Here is a 23,082-nt window from a genome sequence, read left to right as displayed (position 1 = left end):
TTTATTATTATTATTATTATTAAGAAACAACTTTAATATTTTGCATTAAATGCCTCCACAAGAGTGAAACAGAAGTTCATACTTGGCATAGAAAATGTCTGGATAAAGGACCATCATTTATATAAATAACTTAAACTATAACAAGCATTAATATTTGGATTAACATTACATTAATATTTGTATTAGTTTCTAAATGAAGAAATGTCAGGAAACCTTTGTAATTTCTAAAAACTGAATTCCAGCAATTTAGAAACAACAGTACATAGATAACCTTCTTAAACATTCTACCTACTTACATGTTTGCTAACATGGCTGCATGAGTTTCATGCATGGTACATGAAGTGGAGAGAGACAAAAATGACACAGCAACTTCTGCATAGCCTGTGCACTATATATGCAGATAACAGACCTACATAAATCACATAAATCCCTGCAATTTAGCATATGTAGTACACAACTTTGAAAACCTAGTTCACAGCTAAGCCCACTGTACCTGTGACTTACGCTCATGCTCTAAATCCAACCAGCTGCCATTTTTTATCTTAAATTCAGCTTGACAGTGAAATGTTACTTATTTATACACACAGTTCAGGACAGCACTTAGCAATACCTGCTTACACAGCTTACCTGAGTGCTGCTTTTTTCAAGGAAATTGCTGATGTTCTCACAAGTTTACTTACTAGTATAAAATTCTCAGCTTTTTGACTAAAAGCAAATAATCATTTTTAAAGTAAAAACAGTAAAACTAGTTTATCTTAGGGATTTTTATTTATATTTTCATTTTTAGTTGCCATAGTATTTTACAGAATGCGAATAGCTTTCAGCCTGGAGATGTGTTATTAGTAGTCTGGAGAGAATATGTTGTTCATAAGGACTTAAATTAATCAGATTATATGTAGATACTTGAATTTGATTTACATGGTATTCTTTTTCACTGAATTTTATTTTTATGTTGGCATCACACAAGTTACGTGAATATATTGTATCTAGAACATACCAAGTGCGTATGTTTTTTCAGAGCTCTGTATCATAACCAATTAAAGGTGCTCATAAATAGTCCTTTGTTTAAGGACAACAGGAGATGGACTCACATACGTGTGCTCAGGTCTTTAATCAAGTAACTTAAGTACCTAAATATCTCTTTTCAAACTGCATGGTGTCACAACAAGTACAAGAAGTTAATTCATAAGTTCTTTTTTGTGACATTTTCCACAACAACAACAAAAGGATAAAATAGCTGAAAGGATGTTCACTTAGTTTTGCATGTGCTTGGTACATGTGTTTCATAAAAACATGATTAGGCTAGGATATTCAGAAGCAGCTGCTAACTTAACCCTAAGTAATAGAAAGTAATTTAAGTGTTAAATCGATATTTAGGAAAGATATCAGTATTACTGCTTCTACGATAATACACGAGCACTGAAACTCTTTAAACATGCTAATTCTGTGAACGAGGGAATGAAGAAGCATGAAGAAAGAAAGTGATTTCTCCAGGGATGCTGGGAATTAATTTGATTTATGTCTCCCAACATTCTTTAATTACAGAATTGTCTTTTCTCAATAGAGAAGTTACATCATTTTTCCCTTTAGATAAAATTTTAAAAGAAGACACAAGAAATAATGTGACCTCCTATCTTCATGTTTTATTTCCTGTTATAGAAGTTGCATGCTACCATACTATTTTATCCAGCATGGACTTGAGTAATATTAAATAAATTTACAAAATAAAGTAATTGCTAGCCTTGAGTACAGGATATCTTTCTGGTTATATGCACCATAAAAATTTTGATTCATTAATTCATTGGGGGGAGCCTAATGAATGGAGGGGGAAACATTACCCAAAATGAATTTTCCAAGAAGAAATTCCAGTTTTTGTGTGTATAAAAATACAATAAATTTCTCTGATATCAAAGCAATGTTGATGTTTGCTGATGTCAAAATAAAGACTTTCATACTAATTTAAACATAAAATGAATGCCTTCTCTTTTACATTTTTCTCTGATACTTTCATTAATTTTTTTGTGCGTTTGTGCTTTATTCTTATTATTCTGAAAATGATAGGATGAGTCAGTATGATTCTATCATTCAAGACAAATGTATTTCCCAAATTTATCCACTTGGATTAATATAGGCACGGTTCCATCTGTATTTGATATATAAAAGGAAATCTTAGCTTTAAATGTATTTTATTCTTAGGGGAATTTTAAATGTAAAACTAGTACTAATTGCTTTGGATGCAAAACCAGTAGTCATTCCCAGCTTTTATTAACAAAGACACTGTATCTTCTCCAAGGGCTACACAAACCTTAATGTTTACTATGGTAAACGCACAATACTATTATACAGAATTGGTATCAAGTTGAAATCAGAGTTAAATGGGACTGACACACTTTCTGCTGCACCTGTGTACTCTAATATACTTACAAAGAACTTTTCTTGTTTGAAAGAGAAGTCAAGAAGAGGATTAGAAGAGAAAAAAAATACCTATAGAGCTCATGTTAGATCACAAAACTAGAACAGCTCCAGAAGCAAAAGCAGAATTCATTTATATGTAATGAAACACTACTTTTTCAATAACCAAAAATTGAGTACAATATCTCATCACATTATTCGCTACCAACATCCAAATGTACAATAGAACATGTTGTTTCCTAAGCTTTTGCATCAAGTTTCATAAAGTTGCAGATGGTTAAAGAACCATCAGCCCATTCTCTTCCCTTTTCACTTTTTCACTTTGGTCTATTTAAAATCCAGTGATGTTGATGTTGAGTTATATAATTCACAGCTCTGCTGGAGTTTATGTAAAATCCCAGACAAAAAAAAAAAAAAAAAAAAAAAAAAAAAAAAAAGCTTATTTTATTTTATGATCTACTTAAATTTTCCCCACACATCACCTTTTATTAATCTGTCATTGTTCCACAGGTTCTGTTAGCTACCTCTTTCCCTAAACTCTCTCCTACTCCAGAGATGCTAACCATCATTGTCCCTCAAAACTGCTTAACTTTGGTATTAGCCAGAGCAATTTTTCCCAAGTTACACTTCGTACATTTTCTTTTTTTTCTCTAATTTGTACTTGCCTTTCTGCCTGCTTTCTACATCAGACATCAAGACAAAAAATTTTTCATTTTTTTTTTCCCAATTACACATGTAGATTTAATAAGGATTTCTTTGCTTTATGAATTTTGCCTTTCTTAACTGATGGCCTGCCTGTGTCTCACAGATATATGTTAAGCGTTCAGTGTTATCAATCCAAAATAAGAAAAAAAATGCATAGGCTTTACAAATCAGATATGTGCTTGAAACATAGATCAGATCTGCAATATGATCTCTACAGTAGTTGACATCTCTATTTAAAACTGGATGATAATAAGATTAAAAGATGAACTAAAAGTTAAAATTAAAAAAAAAAAAAAAAAAGTTTAAATCTTACCGATGATCGATATTGGCTTTCTGGCAAAATGTATTCTTCCCTGGAAGCCAACATATTTACTCCTGCAGCCTGCAGACCACAATCGGACCACATATTCAGCACCAAAAAACACAACCAGAACTATTTACTATATAAGAATTAAAAGAACAAAATATCAGGTTTTGTTTTGTTTTGTTTTGTTTTTAGTTTGCACATATAATTTATTCCTACAACTAATAAAAATAAGCTTGTGGAGATGGAAGAAACGCTGCATTAAAAAAGCAATGTGCTTTATCAATTCATATTTTATATGCATATGCTGACCAGTATGTTAAAGGAAGATGTAAACTTGTTCCAAATGAGATTTCACATGAATAAAAGAATAGTTTAAGTTTCATTCCATCATTATATTACAAGGAAAAACAAAATACTCTTATTTCTTTATTGATCTTAAAAAAAAAAAAAAAAAAAAAAAGGAATGACTCAGCAAGTTTATGAAACACTGCCATACCATGAAAAAAATACATAAATATAAAATCAGAAAGTGTAATGTCAACTTTTGAATATTCAGAAATAGACATCTTATAAAACAAATTATTTATCTATATGTTAATATAGATATGAATATGTTAATATTGCTTCCATTTATTACAAAGCAGTTATGCATAACCAAGAGTCATTATACTTCAAAATACTTCTAAAGAAAACAGTAGAGGATCACAACATGGATGGATTTGTTGAGATCTTTGTTCCTTCCTTCCTTGTTTTCCTCCACCTTTGCAATATGTTACCACAACCAAAATACAGCTTCTAGGATTTGTTCCAACCCAAACTGTATCCGGTAACTCAGAGTCACGAAACACCTACTATATAAATTACAGCTTTGGAAAATATTTTTGTTTTAACTTAAATATGTTTGCAATCTGCACCTGGGGAATTCTAAAGCACCCCTAGAGTGAACACACTTAAATCACAAATGCCACTGTATAATAATACTGACATAAGTTTTGAACTGGTGCTCTGAATAGCTGAAAAGACACCAAAATATTTCAAAGCTAGTAAACAGGTAAGAAAAAACTCTACACTGATATACAAACCCTAAATCCAGTTCTTTTTTTTTGAAAAAGTTAGGTTAGCATTTCTGTATTCACTTCTACCTCCTTGTTTTCCCTGGAATGAGAAGCAATATGCACAATCTTTCCTCTGTTCACATGGTACTTTCAGCTTGACTAAAACCAAGGTTTAGCAAAAAGCTAAGAAAGTTTACAGCACAGTTTCAAGGCAGAAACACACACACACACACTCACAAAATACACAGCAAATTGGCTCTCAGTTTACTGAAACTTAAGATTTTCCAGATTTTCTTTTAGTAATATATTATCTGGAGTTTCAACAAGTGATACTTCTAAGATTGTGTTGTGTTTGAAATCTAAATGCAAAAACTTATTTGATCATAACAGCCAAAGCACATTTTAAGAATAATATTCAAAGGAAAATAATTCTTGCATTGCACGGATCTTGCAAACAGCTTTCTCACTGATTAAATTGTTTACATTTTTTGCAGGTTCCTGATTTCACAGAATTTCACAGAATTTCTAGGTTGGAAGAGACCTCAAGATCATCAAGCCCAACCTCTGACCTAACACTAACAGTCCTCACTAAACCATATCCCTAAGCTCTACATCTAAACGTCTTTTAAAGACCTCCAGGGATGGTGACTCAACCACTTCCCTGGGCAGCCTATTCCAATGTCTAACAACCCTTTCGGTAAAGACGTTCTTCCTAATATCCAACCTAAAACTCCCCTGGCGCAACTTAAGCCCATTCCCCCTCGTCCTGTCACCAGGCACGTGGGAGAACAGACCAACCCCCACCTCGCTACAGCCTCCCTTGAGGTACCTGTAGAGAGCGATAAGGTCACCCCTGAGCCTCCTTTTCTCCAGGCTGAACAAGCCCAGCTCCCTCAGCCGCTCCTCGTAAGACTTGTTCTCCAGGCCCCTCACCAGCTTTGTAGCCCTTCTCTGGACTCGAAAGTGATACCATCACTCAGTAGCATTTGGTTTCAAGTCTCTGATAAAGGATCTCTTATTTGCAGCAAAGGAAACAAAACATTGTCTATATGGATTTACTGGACAAATGGTACTGAATGGCAGCAGAGTGTGAAAACATGAGCTCTTCTTTTTGTATTTAGGTAGAAAGCTAGTACCAAAGCTTGATCTAAAGAGCATTTCTGAAAGAAATAGTTCCGTATCTTCACCTACAGAATAAAACTGCTGAGCTCCACTGACCTTCCCCTCCAAAATACAAGTGTTTAGAGACTTAGAGGAAGAAACAATTAAAAAGCATAACATATGTGTTTTGGCTGACAGTACTGATATCTTGCCCTTTGACAAGGGCAAGATATTTGAATGCTTTCTCTAGCATTCAAATGAAAACAAAGGTGCCATCCATCTGCATCAGTGGCAGTTTATTACATGTCCCTCCTAACAGATAATACTAACAGCAGCGGAAGAATTATTTCTAAAGAAACAGCACATTTTTTTTTTTGTGTCACTCAAAAAAAAAAAAAAAAAAAAAAAAAAAAAAGTGTGGAAAAGAAATAAGCAGATAGTTCCTGAAGTAGCAAAAACTTCCTGGAATTAGGATATTCCTTGATGATCCTCTAAGGGCACTTTTAAAAGCTGGAACTTACACTGTGTCTGGCCTGAATGTATTTTATTCTCAACACAAACTCCAGAATCTGTGATTTTATTTCAGCTACCAACAAGAAATCATCTCAATTACATCTGGGAAGCCCTGCTGAAGTCAGTAAGGTTGCATTGTACTGTCAATGCAAAGGAAAAAGAAACTGTTGTCAGGAAGAAGGATGGAAGAGGAACTTACAGCTTCCATAAATTTGAAATTAATTACTGATGTCAGTTCATTTTGTCCTGGACAGATGTCCACATTACCAAAACCACAGCAATTAACACATTCATTGGCAGCCACAGACAGGCCAAAGACCAAAAGAGCACAGAAACTGGATAAACATCACATAGGTGGTCCCTCCAAAAAGAAGGAGGAAGATTATGAAACTTATTGCTGCTGTGTATACTTGTATGAAAAGATAGAAGATATCAATTTCCAAGACTGTTGTGACTGATCAAGGCTCACCTCATAAAATTCACCTTTAAAAACAAAACAAACTCGCTTCTGTTTCCTCCTATACCCACTTTTCAACACCTTAAATTTCCTGCATTTTGTTTACCTTCTGCTAGAACAACAGCAATTCTCTAGAGAGTTAGAAAAACTACATGTTCCTACTGAAATTGTACCAAGAGCTACTGAGAAGTTGTTGTGGACAAAAAATGAACCAGAAAAAAAGAATCTGTAATTTAAATGTGCCAACTATGCTCCTGACTGACAACTGCATGTCAGTTTGAGATCTTCCTCCAGCTTTTTGAAATTTTCCAGTCTTCTTGCTTACAAGTGATATTATACACACAAGAACCCTGCAAAACTTTATTTAGGATTCCAGCAGTATTTTTGTCCTTCCCTTGCAAATAGTTGAGGAAGCAATACATGACAGAGGATTCTCAGAAGATTTCATCAATCTTGAAAGCCATTTTTCATCAACAGAAAGCCAGGGATGAATTCTCTAATTAAATCAAAACCAAAAATAATGAGTAGGAATGAACAGTTTCCTCCAAAATTAAGAGCCACATCAGTCTTGATCAAAATATACCTAAGAAATACCCTTGGGTACTTTTCTCTACTTTAAGTGTTATCCTTCCATTTTTTTTCAGCAACCCTTCACTGAACTCCTGTGAGGAAAGAAAAGGAAAGCAAAATTGCATGTACTTTGAACCACACGTCATAAACTGTCAGGATATTCACCATGATCCACTGAAGGATCATGAGACACGTATTGAAAAAAACATCATCCTTTGTATGGGACAGTGAACTTGTTCCAGTTACACCAGAGGCACAATTTACTGAGAAATGTAACAGTGGAGAAGGTCTTCAGACAGTATTGTTGCTTGGGTTACCTTCTGGGAAGAAGAGTACAGAGTAAGAAAAAAACAGCATGAAATAGATTCTTCTCACTCACTCATTAGTAGCTTCCTGCTTCATCAAATGGCAAAGGTAGTATTAGGGAAAGCATTTGACATGTGGTAATTATGTATACACTGTTAGGAACTGAAATATAATATAATTACAGATTTTACATTGTTTGTACCATCTGAAATCTCTACTGAAATCAATAGCAGCAATTTCATTATTCTGTACTTTTTCCTGTGGTGTGGAAAAAGCAAAATCATACATCTGTAATATTATTTGCTCAGTAACACGGAATACCTTAAGGTCATCTTTGTTTTAGTAGTAGTAGTAGTAGTAGTAATTCAAGCCACTGCATGTCTTTTTTTTTTTTTCTTTTTTTCTTTTTTTCTTTCCTCATACACAAAATAAATCAAAATCATACAGAATTATGTTTATGTGATTCTGGGCATAATGGATTTTCATAACCATAATTATTACCAAAAAAAACAACAGAATAATAAGTTTAAAGGTAAATATGTATGCAAATCTCTTCCATCCCTAATTCCAACAGTAAATGTAATTCAAACTCTTGTAGAAAAGCCATCAACTTTTACCCAAGAATGACACTGATAATCAAATATAAAAATGCTCACATTAGCATAGAAAATCATCATTTTGTACATGAATGTATGTAAATGAAATACACAGTCTGGAATTTATGATATGTTCCAGTACTGCTACGGATAACTGCAAGGGGGAAGTAGGAGAAGGAAGGAGTTCGGCTGGGGTGATTAAAGTGCACACATGAAAAAGACTAGTATTTTTTCAGCTGCAGCTGTGTTTTATGTGGAGAGCACACACAAGACTCTCTTCACTTTTTTAATTGGAATATTTAGGTGCCCGGGTAAAAGGAGGAAGTGGGATGGCTAAATGAATAGTGTGTGCTCACAAAGATTCAATCAAGGAATGTCAGTTCAAAATAATAAAGCCTCAGAAGCAGGCATAAAGGTTTAATAGTCCAAATGTTTGCACACGTGTACTTATGTCCAAAATTTAATCTGATAACCTGTCTTGAAGGTTTTCCAATCCTTAGAGCTGAAAATGTCATTTTAGTGGCCCAATTGGCTTAATAGTTGCTCAGGTGCTATAAAAACCTACTGATACTGAAAATACTTATTTCCTACCATCATGCTAAATTTTATAAAGATGTCAAATATTATATGTGAAAATATAATATCCAATATATGCAAGAAAAGATGAAAAATTCTGGTAAGTATCCTAAAGTGTTATTAGCTCATTCTGATGCTTCTCATATATGAAACCAATTCACTTAACGTTAAAAAGTTTGTTGTTTTTATACAAATGAATTTGTTCAACATTTCTTACAAACATTTTTGTATGCCCACCTGGTACATATGATGAATCTGCTGACTTCATACCAGGAGTATATTTGCCTTTTAGTTTATTGATATTTGCTATTTCCTGTACAGAATGAAATGGTATGCTAATGAGGGAAGATGTTGCTCTAGTCACTTTATCTGTGATAACTAACATTCAAGTGAGTTGGGTAAGTCACAGGGGAAGATTTAATTTTTAAATACGTTCAGGCAGGCAATAATTTTTCTTAAAAAATGAAAAAACTGCAATCATTTTTGAGCAGGACTTTTTTCTAGAATTGCTTAATTCAGAAAGATAACACTAACACAAACACAATTAAATAGTGAATCAAGAAGACTCAATAAGTCAGTGTCTGAAGATCTTCATTTCTCTATAGATCCACCAGTACTCCACAAGAGTCTTCAGCCTCCCCATCATCACGCCTTTAAGCCTCAGGTGAAGGGACCACCTCTGGTAGGAGGTGAAGGGTTTAGCTTTCTTTCTGGAATGGGACCTATTCAAATTCACTTTGGAATTGTAAATAATTGTAAATAATCCTATCCATGTCTCAAACTTTTGACTTAGGAGGGCCTCAGAATTTCTGGATAGTGGGAGGATGTGAAGGATTTGGAAAAATCTCCATCTTTCTCTCACTCCCAAGTAAGAAATACTTTGCTTCTAAGAATACTTCTACCCCGTGTACAGAAAACTCTGTAGGGCTAGAGTAAGAAGTGAGTAAATTTGACTGAGGGCATTAAAAGTTGGCTGTTTGTTAATTTACCTCAGCCATACTTACTGCACAATAATCAAATTTTAGAGGGCTGAAAAACACATGACATCCAACACAACATGTTCTGTACTGCATTAGGGAAATCTACAATATAAATCATAAGAATAACTGTATTATAATTCTCATGGAGGAGCTTGATATTTACATTCAATTCAGAAGACTATGGCAACTCAGCAGATCAGTTCACACAGAACTTAAGCTTACAGGCAGTGTTAAAAGGCTTTTTTTCCTAATGTGTTTAATATATGAAACAATATTCCATACATATTTTAATAATTATTTATATTTTCATAATATAATATCCCTGGTCTGTTTTCTCATCTTCCTAGAGACCAACAAGAAGCTAAGAAACAAACAGGGCTTCTTTTTCTTTTCTCTCTCCCAGGTTTATAAGGAATGAAAAAAAAAAAAAAAAAGCCTTTGAGACATATGGTTATTTTTATTCAGATGAATTATAAAGTAACATGGTCTGACTCTGACTGTTCCAAAATATAAAAGAAATGGTGTGTTTTTCTACTGAACCCAGTTTACCTGTCAGTTCCTTAAGGGATTGGACACCTCATTAACACCTAGTGTTACACAGGCTAATATACACTACACAAATACCACTAAATATTGCAGGACTTACTCTGCCTGCTGTACTCTAAGAGATCTATTACCATCTGTAAGAAATGATCTGCCCTGGTAAAGAACAGGAGGAGTACCTCTGAACTTCATGTTAGATTGTTAATGTATCATTGTATTAAACAGACCTGGAGTAGGTCCTAAGCACTAAAGTCACAAAAGTAGAACATTGGCAAAAAAAAAAAAAAAAAAAAAAAAATTACTTTCTAAAACTAATTCCTTTGATAGGTTAGGAAAAATGCCCTCAAGTCTATAAGAACACACACTTTACCATTAATAGCAGAGAAGAGAAAATTAAGTTGAATTAAGTCCATGAAGCCTCTTTTCCACTCCACTAACAGACTAAAAATAACACAGCATTTTATGACATGACTACATAATTTAAATGGGAGAAGGGATGAAATCAAAGACAAAAATAAAGGAACAGGAGAGTTCTTCCACTATAGATGGGAAGGGTGAGTCCCCTTTAAAAAAGACAGGCTTTGAAAACAGTGTCATCAACAACTTTCCAAAAAGAAAAGCAATCCTGAAATTCATTTCAGAAACAGAGCAGTTAGATACACATGCGTTTGCTGTTTCAAGAAAGCTGAGTACCACTTGGTACTCCAAATTGTTTTTTGTTTGTTTGTTTGTTTTGTTTTGTTTTCCTTTTTTGGTTGGTTGGTTTGGGGTTTTGGATGGTTGGTTTGTTGGTTTTTCTTTGTGTGTGTTTTGCCATTGTTGTTTGTTTGTTTCAGAAGTCCAGGCTATCTATACAGCAGGAGGAGGTGTTGTGGCATATGAGGCAGAATAAATTATTATAGAGAGACAAAACATAGCAGTGACTTCAGGAAAGAAACAGAACACTGTGACCCACCTGCAGCCAAGAACTCTTTCCTGAGGTCCTGCCATTAAGCCCTGGTTCCTAAATACAGCTATAGCAAGAAGGGTCTCTCATGAAAAGCTTAAGCAGCAGCTGATGTGGGAGCTCCTTATCTTACATTTGAGATTTTTCTCCAACAGGATTTGCAAATAGAGAAATATTAATAAAACTTACTTGCTACATGTAGTCACTACATGAGGATTGCTAGCAACCTCAAATAGCAAACTCAATGTGAGAGGGCAGCTTACAACAGGGGTAACAAATGATGACCCTGAAAACAGAGTCTGTAAGTATACTGTGTGCTCTCTTGTAGTGCATCACTATGAATTACAGGTGTTAAAGTGTTTGGAAGATATGCTGTTGCTTTTTCCAGCAAAGAAATACGTCAGAGGAAAACGGATGCATAAAGTCTGTCTCCAAAAGGAAGAGGTGACACAGGAGCTGAGCTCATCTGGAAAAAACACTGGAATGCAGTATCCAGCTCTACTGAAACAGGGACAGTCAAACCACTAAGCCTTCTACCTGGTGCTTCTGCCACTGCACATACCACTTAAAGTCTTACCCCATAAGCCAGAAAGAACTACAGTAGGAAAGCATCCATCAGGAGAATAAGACTAGAATTTAGTGACCCCTGGTGAAAGCAAAGGAAAGCAACTCAAGGCCCTCTAATAATTTTAACTACACAATTTTAATATATAATAGTTTTATAAGAAAATCTTCCTTTTCTTGTATTGAATAGAAACCACTGAGACACAATCTAAGATACAATACTGAACTAGCTGGACTTTTGGTCCAATCTAGTACACCCATTCCTACACAATTTTGTCATTACTGCTTAGCCTGAAAATGCTAAGTGATTTCAAATTCAGATTGTGTGCTCTAAAATAGAAAGCATGTTAAGATAAACAATATTTCCTATCCCTCCACCATTCCAACTGCAATGACAATTTTAATGACATATTAAATACATCATGGCACGCAAGTAGAAATTAAATTAACAAAGTTGAATTGATAAGTTTTGTAGCAAAAACATTATATTTTTTCAGAGTCAAGAACACACTTTGTTTCCTCGGTTAAAAGAAAAAAAAAAAAAAAAGAAAAAAAGAAAAAAAAAAGCAACTGACATTGAGATATGGAAACACTGCAAAATTTCCCTTTCACCTATAACGCTGTCATTATACAAACTGATTATTTCTTCTGTCCTATTCATGTTCTGTAAAAATATCAAGTATGATAAAAATATATATATTTTTTTGTTTTCTAAAATTGCATAATATATGAAATTACTACCACGAGGTAAGAAACTTTTTTGCAATCCTTTTGCAAGGTCTTTTTCAATAAAAACAAAAATCTGTCTTTTGTAAACTACTGTGGTGACCTCTCCTGGTAGAAAAATGTATGACCACCAACCATGAACACACTCATTAATCCTCAAAGGAGTAATTACACCTGACCCATTTTATCGTTTATTTTTTAACGCCATATCTTCAAAGACCTTGATGTCATTTGCAAATAAAAACTGACACATTAACTACTGGAACATTAAGAAAATTAGAACATTAAGAAAACATTGCAGTCGCCTGCAGTCTCCTGCAGCCTATGCAAGAGGTTTTTCCAACTTCTTCAAAATAAATTTTTCAATAGAGTCACCGTAGAGGAAAAACAAACAAACAAACAAACAAAATAAAAGAACTTATTCTATTGGGGAATTAAGATTTGGGACAAATTAAAAGGATAAAATGAAGAAAGCCTGAAAAAGAAAACGGATAAGCATAAGCATATTCAGGATTTGCACTTAGTATTTCTTCCTTTTCTGGCCTTTTTTTTTTTTTTTTTTTAATAGGAGAAACAATAATATCTATGGGAACTATGGGAAAAATACTACTAAATACTTTTTTTTCTTTTCTTTTCTTTTTTTTTCTTTTTAATCTCAGTCAGTTAGCTACTGTGATCTTAGAATAGGACAATTTTAAGGTTAGTGGTCACACCAAAAGTTCGTGATAACACACTAGGCAACTCAGAGAACAGCTGTAGATATTCCCTGCTTTTGAATGACCGCCCAACAATACTAAGTGCTGAAAATATTTAAATTTCTTGTATAATATGTACACATAAATGAAAAAGAGCATAAGCTGCTTATACATGAGGAAGCAGGCATGCATGTAAGTTTGATTGCCTCCAAGAGAAGAATGTGGCTGAAGATGCATGACTTCAAATGCAATAAAATAAATAAAATTCTAGAGGACCATTTACATAATGAGCAGTATAAAAGGAAGACATACATAGAAGTTACAAATATTAAAAGTCAAAAAGAACAGTTAAGTAAACAGAACTTTTGGAATGAAAGGCAGCATGAACAATCAAAACTTATTTGATTGATCTATTTGAACTCGAATATTTCAATGAGTGAAGAAGTAAAATGGTGAAGAAGTAAAATGCTTAAAACTCTGGGAAATATGGTCAATAGAAATAGAGTTAAGGAGCACATATGAAAAACATTGGGAAAGTAGCAGATAAGCACTTATATTTAATAATTAGGAGTCAGTAATAATTAGGAGTCAATTCTGTCATAGACAGTGAACAATGTTGATTAAAGATTAAGTATTGACAGTAGGGAATTCCATAATCACTGTTCTTGACTTATATTTGGGAGAAGGTACAAGAAAGGCAAGCAAACCCTGAGAAATAACTCCATTAGTGCCAAAAGCGACCAGAGAGTCATTAAGGAGGACAAAAAAAAAAAAAATCATTACTATTTGACAGTTTTTTTTTTTTTCTTTCCTGTTTTTACCAGAAGTATTAAACACACTTTTTAAAATTAATTTTAAGTGATACTTGTAATTCTGATGCTCACATGCATCAGAATCTGATGCTCACATGCATGTTAGGTACAGGCTTTACCATGTGGTATGCCAAATTTGTAAGGCAAGAAAACCACATTCCATCCTGTACCCCCAAATCTTTACTCTTAGCGCATACCACAGACTCTGGTTATCCACCTTCTGGTATTCAGGCATGACATGGTAATTTTTGAGGCAATATCACAAGATCAAGTGAGTCTAACAGCCTCATCATCTTAATGTTCCTATGCTGAATTTGCTTCACTTTTTCAAAGACTTTCTTGCAATGGTGAACCAAAACTAGGTGCACTATTCTAGATGTAGTCAAATTAGACCTAAGTAAAGGGGAATAGTCACTTTCCTTGTTCTACTGTTCCTAGAATTCATTGCTTCCCTGTATTTAGAGATTGACTTTAAAGGCCTGCTAGCTGTCCTGAGCTTGTTGACCTTTCAGAGCCGCTATTCCTGAAGTCTAAGTTTGTACTCCTTTCAGGATCTTGAATGGCATAATATTCCGATTGCTACAGCTATTGCATTGCCTTTGATTATTATATCCCCAGAAAATTTTCTTTGCAGATCTGAATAGTAGATACAACTGTTTCATTCCCAGTTGTTCCACTCAGTACCCATACTGTTAACCCTGAAACACTAGAATCTCTCAGATCACTTGCATCTTGCTGTTTTGCTCTTTTAATGGGTGTTAGCTGGATGAAAGTCCTCCATAAGAAAAAGGGTACATGCCCCATTTTTTTATTATTTTTTTTTTTTTTTTGTCCTGATCAAGAATTAATTTAATACCTAACTTCTGGAAGAACTGTCCATCACAACTCTTTTAAGTCCCATTTCTATACATTTTTCCCAATACTTCATGCTTTAAATATCAGAGCAGGTAGTAAGAAAGCTGATGTAAGACTTGGAAGAAGTCCTCAATTTTGATCACACCAGAACAAATGGGCAAAACCGAGCAGCATATTGATCCAAAATCAGTATGTGAGGGATGGCTATAAGCAGTTTCGTAGCTGTGACTACTGAAAAGAGAACTTGAAATGTTGTGAACTGAAAAGAAGTTTTTGAAATAATCCTGACCAGGATGGTATTTATGAACTTATGATATGGCCACACAAATTACTGTGTCATGCTTGAGTAACAGAAGGTAGATAAACAGAGTGCATGGTATGTGCTAAGAATAAAGATTTGGAGATGGGGTGGGGTGGGGGGGATGGAACATGCTTCTTTGTGCTTGCTTCTCCAGACATCCAGACATTGTATAAGAACTTTCTCATGCAGCAAATCACTAGCAGAGAAGAGGAATGAGAAACAAAAAGCAAACTGAAAATACCTTACCCCCATCCACCCTCTTCTCCATCCTCCCCCTGAGCAGCACAGGGGAACAGGGAATGGGGGCTGTGGTCAGTCACTCCTTCACAGTCACTCCCTGTCCCTGCTCCACGTGGGGTCCCTCCCAGAGGATGTCGTCCTTCCCGAACTGCTCCTGTGTAGGCTTCCCGCAGGCAGCAGCTCTTCAAGAACTTCTCCCACATGGCTCCGTACCACAGGGTCCATCCGTCAGGAGCAAACTGCTCCAGGATGGGTCCCCCACAAGCGGCAGCTCCCCCAAGGCCCCCTGCTCCTGCATGGGCTCCTCTCCACAGGCTGCGGCTCGGGCCCAGGGCCTGCTCCTGCAGGGGTTCTCCATGGGCCACAGCCTCCTCTAGTCTGACCCTTATCTATATTTTCACATTAGGTAGGGAAAGATATCAGTAAGACACTCTCTCATTAGCCTTCTTAAGAGTGAGCAAACACAGCCTAAGTCATCATGGAATAAGATCTAATAGTTGCGATTATAGCTGAATTGTGATTGCATACTGAAATGGAATTAGAGACGACTACTCATTTTCTTTCAGCTAAAATTGTGGTGTTTGGCATAAACTGTACAGACAGTCCTCCAAACACATGTATGCTTCTCTGACAAGCTAGTTACACTGCACAGTTTTGACATGAAAGAGCTGATAGGAATTATGGTGGGTTACCACGGGTTTCTGGGAGAAATATAAGGGTTAACTACGGAACAAGGAAATAAGAAATGCCATCTGGATCATGATGGGTGTGAGCAAAACAAGATAGTTTACCAGAATAATTGAAGACACAGGGAAAAGGCACCATAGAAATACCAGTATTCATTTTAGTCCCATAATTCACTGCTGCAGTGTAAAACAGTCCTGCAGAGGCAGAAGTAGAAGCTAAACTAAAGTTTCATATCCCAAGTTAACTCTTCCATGGACAGCTGTGCCTCACATTAACACCTATTCTGACTGCTCTCTTCCCTCTTAGAGGTGTAGCCTTTTTACTACAACTCTTGACAGAACCCATTTAATATACAGATCTACAAATCTCACTTTAACATCAGGGTTTTGATAATAACCTATGCCAAAATGGATAAGCATGCTAAATCTGAACAGACTTGTAAGGTCAGGATGTCCTTTTCATAGTCGGTGAACACAGAAGATTTTAAACACCAAAAACAATCAAAAAAATGTTTGTGAGATGGTATAATCAGGATATTCAAGTTTGAAAACCATGATTGCTGATTCAGTCAGCACATCTCTACTTTCTTAAGAATAATATTAATTTTTAAGAGGATTTTGGATCTATCAAAAATTAGATCCAAGTTTACATTGAAGAAACCGGAAGAATTAAAGTGTCCCAATTTTGAGGACAGCATGGCATGTTCATAAATCTCATGCAAGAAGAGTGTTTTCAAATGGATATATAAACCAATGGAGAATTAACATAGAGACAAGAAGCTTATTTTAACCATGGGAATATCAACAAAAGAGCTGGAAAAATAGGCAAAATATTGCTAGAAAAGTTGGGAGGTCATGAAAGCAGTACAGAGGGCTTTGACTGAGATGTTATATTTGATTCTATAGGTTATAGATGAGAAATCACATGCTTCATAATAGTCCATCAGCAATAAACGCTGTCTGTCCTGCCTACTTGGACATGACTTCTTTAAGTTGGTTCAAGTCAGGTGTCTCTACCTCTACCCCATAATTCTAACAGTATTAGAGAAGCTGCAACAGCAAAGTTACACAGTCATGTAGACAATTTGGTAGGCTCAGTGGCAAAACTCAAGGACATGGAACAGAAGCCATATAGGTGAGATATAGAACTGCACTGCAAAGGAGGGCGTCCTCTGAATTATTCTAGCGCTGGTGTATAATTGTTACATAAATGTCCTCAGAAGCATAGAACACCTCTCCCTTTTTTAAATCAAGATCAGTCATTTCCCTATAACGCATTATCCAGTTGAAACAATTTTTAATCAGGTAAATTAGTTGTACAACATAAGTCATAGAGGGTGTCAAATGAAAAAGTACTCCCGTTTGCTTCTTAATGTCCCCAAACTTTTGCTTAATTTTGTTTTGTTTTCATTTTTTTTCCATTTACAAATTTATACTTCTAAGAAACAGCACATTCCTGATTTTTGTAAGAATAAAATAAACCTCCTAAGTCATCTGTATATACATCTGTATATATATACACTTCAACTTCACAGTCCCTCTACCAAAAGGGAGAAAGAACTTAGGAAGAACTTTAGGCTAAGCCCAAAATAAACACTAAGGAAAACAAAACAAAACAAAACAAAAATATAGAGACAGTCTGTTCTTCCAGGGCTTTCAATCTTGTTTTTAGACTGAAAGGGTACAGATAATTTGCACAGGCATCCGTAGATGGACATAAATAAATAAATAAATAAATAAATAAAAATAAACCTAAGCATTTAACCTTCCTGAAAATCACTCCTCTTCACTCTCTGTTCTGTCAGTGTTTATTGGCATGATCCATTGTGCCATTGTTACTGCCACTTTCTTCATTTACCATTTTGATAAATAGGTAGAGGACAAAAAGGAAAAAAATAGTCATGGGAATTAACAAAGATAATACAATATTTTATGTGGAAAAATAAAATTTATTTTATAGCTAAAAAAAAAAAAGAACCTTCCAAGAGTAGTGATATGAATATGGAAAATATTTATTACTATGAGAATAAAAACTCTTTCAAGAGGCAGCATTTGAAAGCTCAAGGCAAGGAGTTTTACTATTCCTTCTACTACAGAAGTGAACTTATTTTACCACACGTAAACAACATTTTACAGCATGTCTTTTCTACATATGTGTAAAAAAAAAAAAAAAAAAAAAAAAAAAAAGTATTTCCCTTTAAGCCCAATCAAGGATCTTAAATACAGCAAATTTCCCACATTTTGGGAAGCATAGCAATAAACCTTCATCAGAAACTGTGAAATCATTTCATTTGTCAGAGACTTTAAAACATATGTTGGTTTATGGGAGAGGAGGGTGGATAAAGGTTTGGGGCTTTCTTAGGTTTCATACCTAATCTTAAGTTATCTTACACCACCCAGATACGCCATGAACATCAGAAAATTAAGTCTTTGATAGAAGGTTTCACTGGCTTAGGACACACCTGCAGTTACATCCGTTACTAACGTGCCATATTTCCTCCAGTGACACATATTATCCAAAATTATATTTGGCATAACATCTCACCCTCTATAAGAAAATACAAACACATTTAAGCATCTACAAGTGTCAAATGATATCCTTCTTGTCAGGTTTTATCAACTTTCAACATTACAATTTTTAAGTCAATCCTTCTCAACTTTTCATCTACCACAATATACCCTCACAACTAGGAAAACAACACCAGCATGCCATACTAGTATTTATCAGCTACTGACTCAGTAATAAGGCTATGCAAAGAATTGCACATTTATTGAATGAGGAGAGAAATAAATCAATTTCATTCTGAATTTGATCCAATAGATGATTTGGTCCAGTCTTGTATCTTACCATGCTGGCAGTCTCCACTGTTCTCAAGCAGCTCAACATTAAATCTTTACTAGTATTACTGCTTCTGGTGGTGGTTATACTGAACTATAATTGCTCTTCATCCTTCAGTGAGTATGAGAAGATTACATATAAACGGCAGAAGACTGCACTTTGTTTGACACTGAATATGGCTTAAAAGTAAGGCAACATTTGTTACAGAATTAACATTAATCAAATCTAAAAACAACTCAGGGATCCTAAAGATGGCTTAGTCAACTGCACATGAAAGCCACATGTACTAATGTAGTCTAAGCCACAGTAAAACAAATAATAACTTATTTTTGTTTTTAAACCAGCTGGAAAACCAAAAATCCATCACATTAGAAATCTTAGAAGCACTTAACAAAAAGAAATTACAATAAAACTTCTGAGACTATCACACTTTGAGACAGAGGATCTGAGTAGCTAAAATCCAAATGTTTTGAGCAACTGTTTAAAAGTAATTTACTCCATTTTTAACAAAGGATGTTTATCATTCTTAACTTTCTAGAGTTAAAGGAGGCCATGGGGGAGCAGAGGAGGAAAAGTCTCTGAGGTCCTTATAGAAATTATTTATACTTTAATTCCCACCTGCTTCAAATTAATATTTCAGTATGTATGTATTTTGTAACAGTTAATGAATTGTCGCTAGATGGAAATTCACATTTTGAAGACACTTAATATCTCAGGACTAGTAACACATTTCAAGTACATTTCACTTCTGAACTAGCCACTGATAGTTCAGATAAAAAGTAGTAGTGATAAAAAGAATTGTTACCTAGCCACTGTGAAATCAATAAGCAGCCTCTGTCTACATCCAAGTGAGCTGCTTTTCTTATTGCAACATCTGTTTTTTAAATGACTACTTAAGATTTTATTAACAAGAAAAAGGGTCTTAGATAAGGATGTTACATAAGCAACACAGTGACTTTATGCTTCTGCAAAATACCAAGTGTAAAACAATGTATGCGCAAGAAAAAACTGATACATGAATGGATTACTAACAGCCCCATGAACTGAAAAGCACCAACGTCATAGTCAAATGCACGAAAGTGTGTTAAAAGCTGTTCTTTCCTGTTCGATATACTGGCAAACTAGTCTAACAGAAATCACTTAGAATTATATAATGAAACATAGAAAGGGTTGGATGGAAAGGGATCTTAAAGATCATTCCAATTCCAAAGATTGTTCCAATTCCCCTGCCACAGACAGGGATGCCTTCACTAGATTGGATTACGCCGGTCCTGTAATTCAGGTATTTCAGAAAAGCATGGTTCTTGGACAGTTTTCACCAGAAGACTTAGAAAAGTTTTGTTTTAAAAATACAGTGCTGGCTATGGAATATTCTGTTTCATACTGCATAAGACAGCAATCACCCATTGTGAAAGCTACAGTGTACAGTTTCATACCTTATGTAAAGCAAGAATATAAAAATAATCAATTGATCAAGTACTCTCTTAGTTTAGTAATCATTCCTTTTAAACTACGACCTTCCTTGAAGTAAAGGCAGGTAATATTTTAAATTAAATATCATGTTTTGTACAAGGATTTTTAAAATTATCCCCTTTGTTCACCTAAAGCAATTCACTGTTAGTCAAAACTTTCCCAAAAAAAGTGTCTTTCCCCAAAAAGTTAACTTACCATCCAGAAAAGGGTTCCAGTGGCAAATTCAGAATAATGCTCTATAGTAGACAGTACACTGAATATTAAACAAATCAACACCAAGAGAAATCTGTAAAAAGAAAACAGTGGTTAGTGACTTGTTAAGTTGAAATATAAGTTTAAGACTAGTTTTAGTTCTTTCATTCATGTAACATTTTTAATCACAAGTACTTTGAATTTAATCAGTTCATTCTTCCTAGTCAAATAAAGATTATGCTCTGAATGTCTTCATTTTGCATTCCATAACTTAAGAACCATGGAATAAAAGAACTGAAAGGATGGTTGGAAATAAGGAGAAAATTCTTCTCAGAAAGAGTGGCTAGGCATTGGAATGGGTTGCTCAGGGAGGTGGTGGAGTCACCGTCCCTGAAGGTGTTTAAGAAAAGGTTGGATGTGGTACTTAGGGGACGTGGTTTAGTGAGTAATATTGGTGTTAAGGGTATGGCTGGACCAGATGATCTTGGGAGGTCTTTTTCAACATGTTTTTTAATGATTCTTTGGTGTTAAATCAATGGATCAAACTCAAATTATCAAGTAGAATTTTCCAGAGAAGCTAGTAGTAATGAATGTTTCAAGTAAAGACACTGATTGATGTATAACTTACGCACTTTGGTAGAAAGCTATAATAATTGATAATACATTAAAGAAGAATTAGACATATGACTAGAGTGAGGATTGGTAACTTTAACGAAAACTGTTCCATTAAGTGCATTCCATAAACTCGTAACATACATAAATACAATATAAACAGCTACTAACACAGTATTTCCAGTATTATTATTCAGATCAAGAAAAAAAAAATCTCAAAATACATATTCCTACTTCCCAAAATTGTTTAAAATGAATTAAAATTGAAGTTATGAGAAGCAGAAAATAAAATGTGCAATTGAATCCTATGTGACTAAATGCTTAATGATCGGCAGAATATACATCATTATGATGCACAAAATGTCTCAACCATCTTCCCACCACTGGCAAAATGTTAAACATTTACATAAATGGTTAAGATAAAAGTTTTATGCAAACTTTGTTTGTACTACATTTTTCATCATCTCTTAATATCATTCAGAAAACAAGAGAAAAATAAGAAAATGAGATTTCTTCCACTAACAGCTAGAAATAGTAAAATTCCCTGTTGTGTACCAGCTCTTTTATCTGTCATTTCCTCTGTTTCCACGTCAAGGGTGTATATCCTAAACTCCCAAAAACACAATAAAACCTTAACAGTCAGTCCTGCATGAGACATTTTTTCAGACAAAAACAAACAAACAAACAAACAAACACTTCTGGAGAATATAGACATTACTGGCAAGGCTTGTTCTAGAACTTCAAAGCAAATGACAGACTAACAGTGCTGGTGATTGCACTACTAAACTTGCAGGATTTCAGTAAACATGAACACAGTAACATTTAGTGTGCTTTGGGTGGCTTTTACATTAAAAACAAATAGGAGGAAGAACTTGTCAGGAAGGGAAAAAAATTCTCGTTCAACCTAGAGACTTGATACACAAGAACTCCTTAGGAGTCTATCCAGGCACTTGTACTGGTCAATATTTTCATTTGTGTTCCAGAAGAAGACATGAAATGTGCTTCATCAGTCCACACATGACACCAAACCTGGGTTGCAGTCAATAAATCTGAGAGCAGAGCCACTGCTCAAAGGTGCCTGGACAGGGTACAGGAACAGGCCTACAGGAATTTCATAAAAACTAAAAATGAAAAAATAACAAGTCCTGACCAGTGTGAAGGCCTGGTGAATGCTGTCAGTATCCAGACTGCATCCCTGGTAGCCCAGCCAGAAGGTAAAAGGCAATGATGGTTCCCTTTTTCTGGACTACACCTGGGGTGGTGCACATAGTTGTGGCCCCATGGCACTGCACAAGGGTGACACTGCAGAGGGAGCTTGGCAGAGGGCAGTAGCAGCATGAGAACAACCCTGACCCAGCACGAGCAGGGACTGGTGTCACCAAGCTGATTAAATGGGAGTAAGTCCTGCTCCTACTGTCTACCATATGTCCCACTTGCCCAAAAGTCCTCCTCATCTTCCAGTCACCTGAAAGCTCCTGCCTATGATACACACAAACCCAACATTTTTTAAAATGACATAACCCACCTGTTTTCATACTTCGTGATTAGATGGTTGCCATTTTTTGAAGCCATCAATGTCCACATGATCTCATACCACCATCCGATTGTCTCTCTGATCCTTTGGACCAATAAATGCTCATATATAGAGTCATAGAATCATAGAAACACAGAGTTGGAAAGGACCTACAAGACCATCTAGTCCAACTGTCCTCCTATCACCAATACTACCCACTAAGCTACTAAATCATATCTCGTAGCACTTTGTCCAGGTGCTTCTTGAATACCACGAGGGAGGGTGACTCCATCACCTCCCTGGGCAGGCCGTACCATCACCTAACCACTCTTTGAGAGAAAAAGTTTCTCTTGATATCTAATCTAAATCTCCCAAGGTGCAACTTGTGGCCATTTCCTGGAGTCCTATCATTAGTTATTTGAGAGAAGAGTACAACCTCCCTTCAGGAACTTGTAGAGTGCAATGAGGTCTCCCCTGAGCCTCCTCTTCTCTAGACTACACAATCCC

General features: G+C 35.3%; 1 protein-coding gene across 1 annotated transcript in view; it reads right to left on the bottom strand.

Annotated features, from left to right (window-relative positions):
* The window catches only part of LOC118160543 (potassium voltage-gated channel subfamily KQT member 1-like), a 521,743-nt gene that overhangs the window by 463,861 nt on the left and 34,800 nt on the right, over window positions 1–23,082 (bottom strand). The window contains 2 exon segments of the mRNA XM_035315348.1: window positions 3,431–3,557; window positions 20,454–20,544. Of these exon segments, the coding sequence (XP_035171239.1) occupies window positions 3,431–3,557; window positions 20,454–20,544 (218 nt within the window).

The sequence above is a fragment of the Oxyura jamaicensis genome, chromosome 1 (genome assembly GCF_011077185.1).
Source record: "Oxyura jamaicensis isolate SHBP4307 breed ruddy duck chromosome 1, BPBGC_Ojam_1.0, whole genome shotgun sequence".
NCBI lineage: Eukaryota > Metazoa > Chordata > Aves > Anseriformes > Anatidae > Oxyura > Oxyura jamaicensis.
This window is presented reverse-complemented; position numbering and strand designations above follow the sequence as displayed.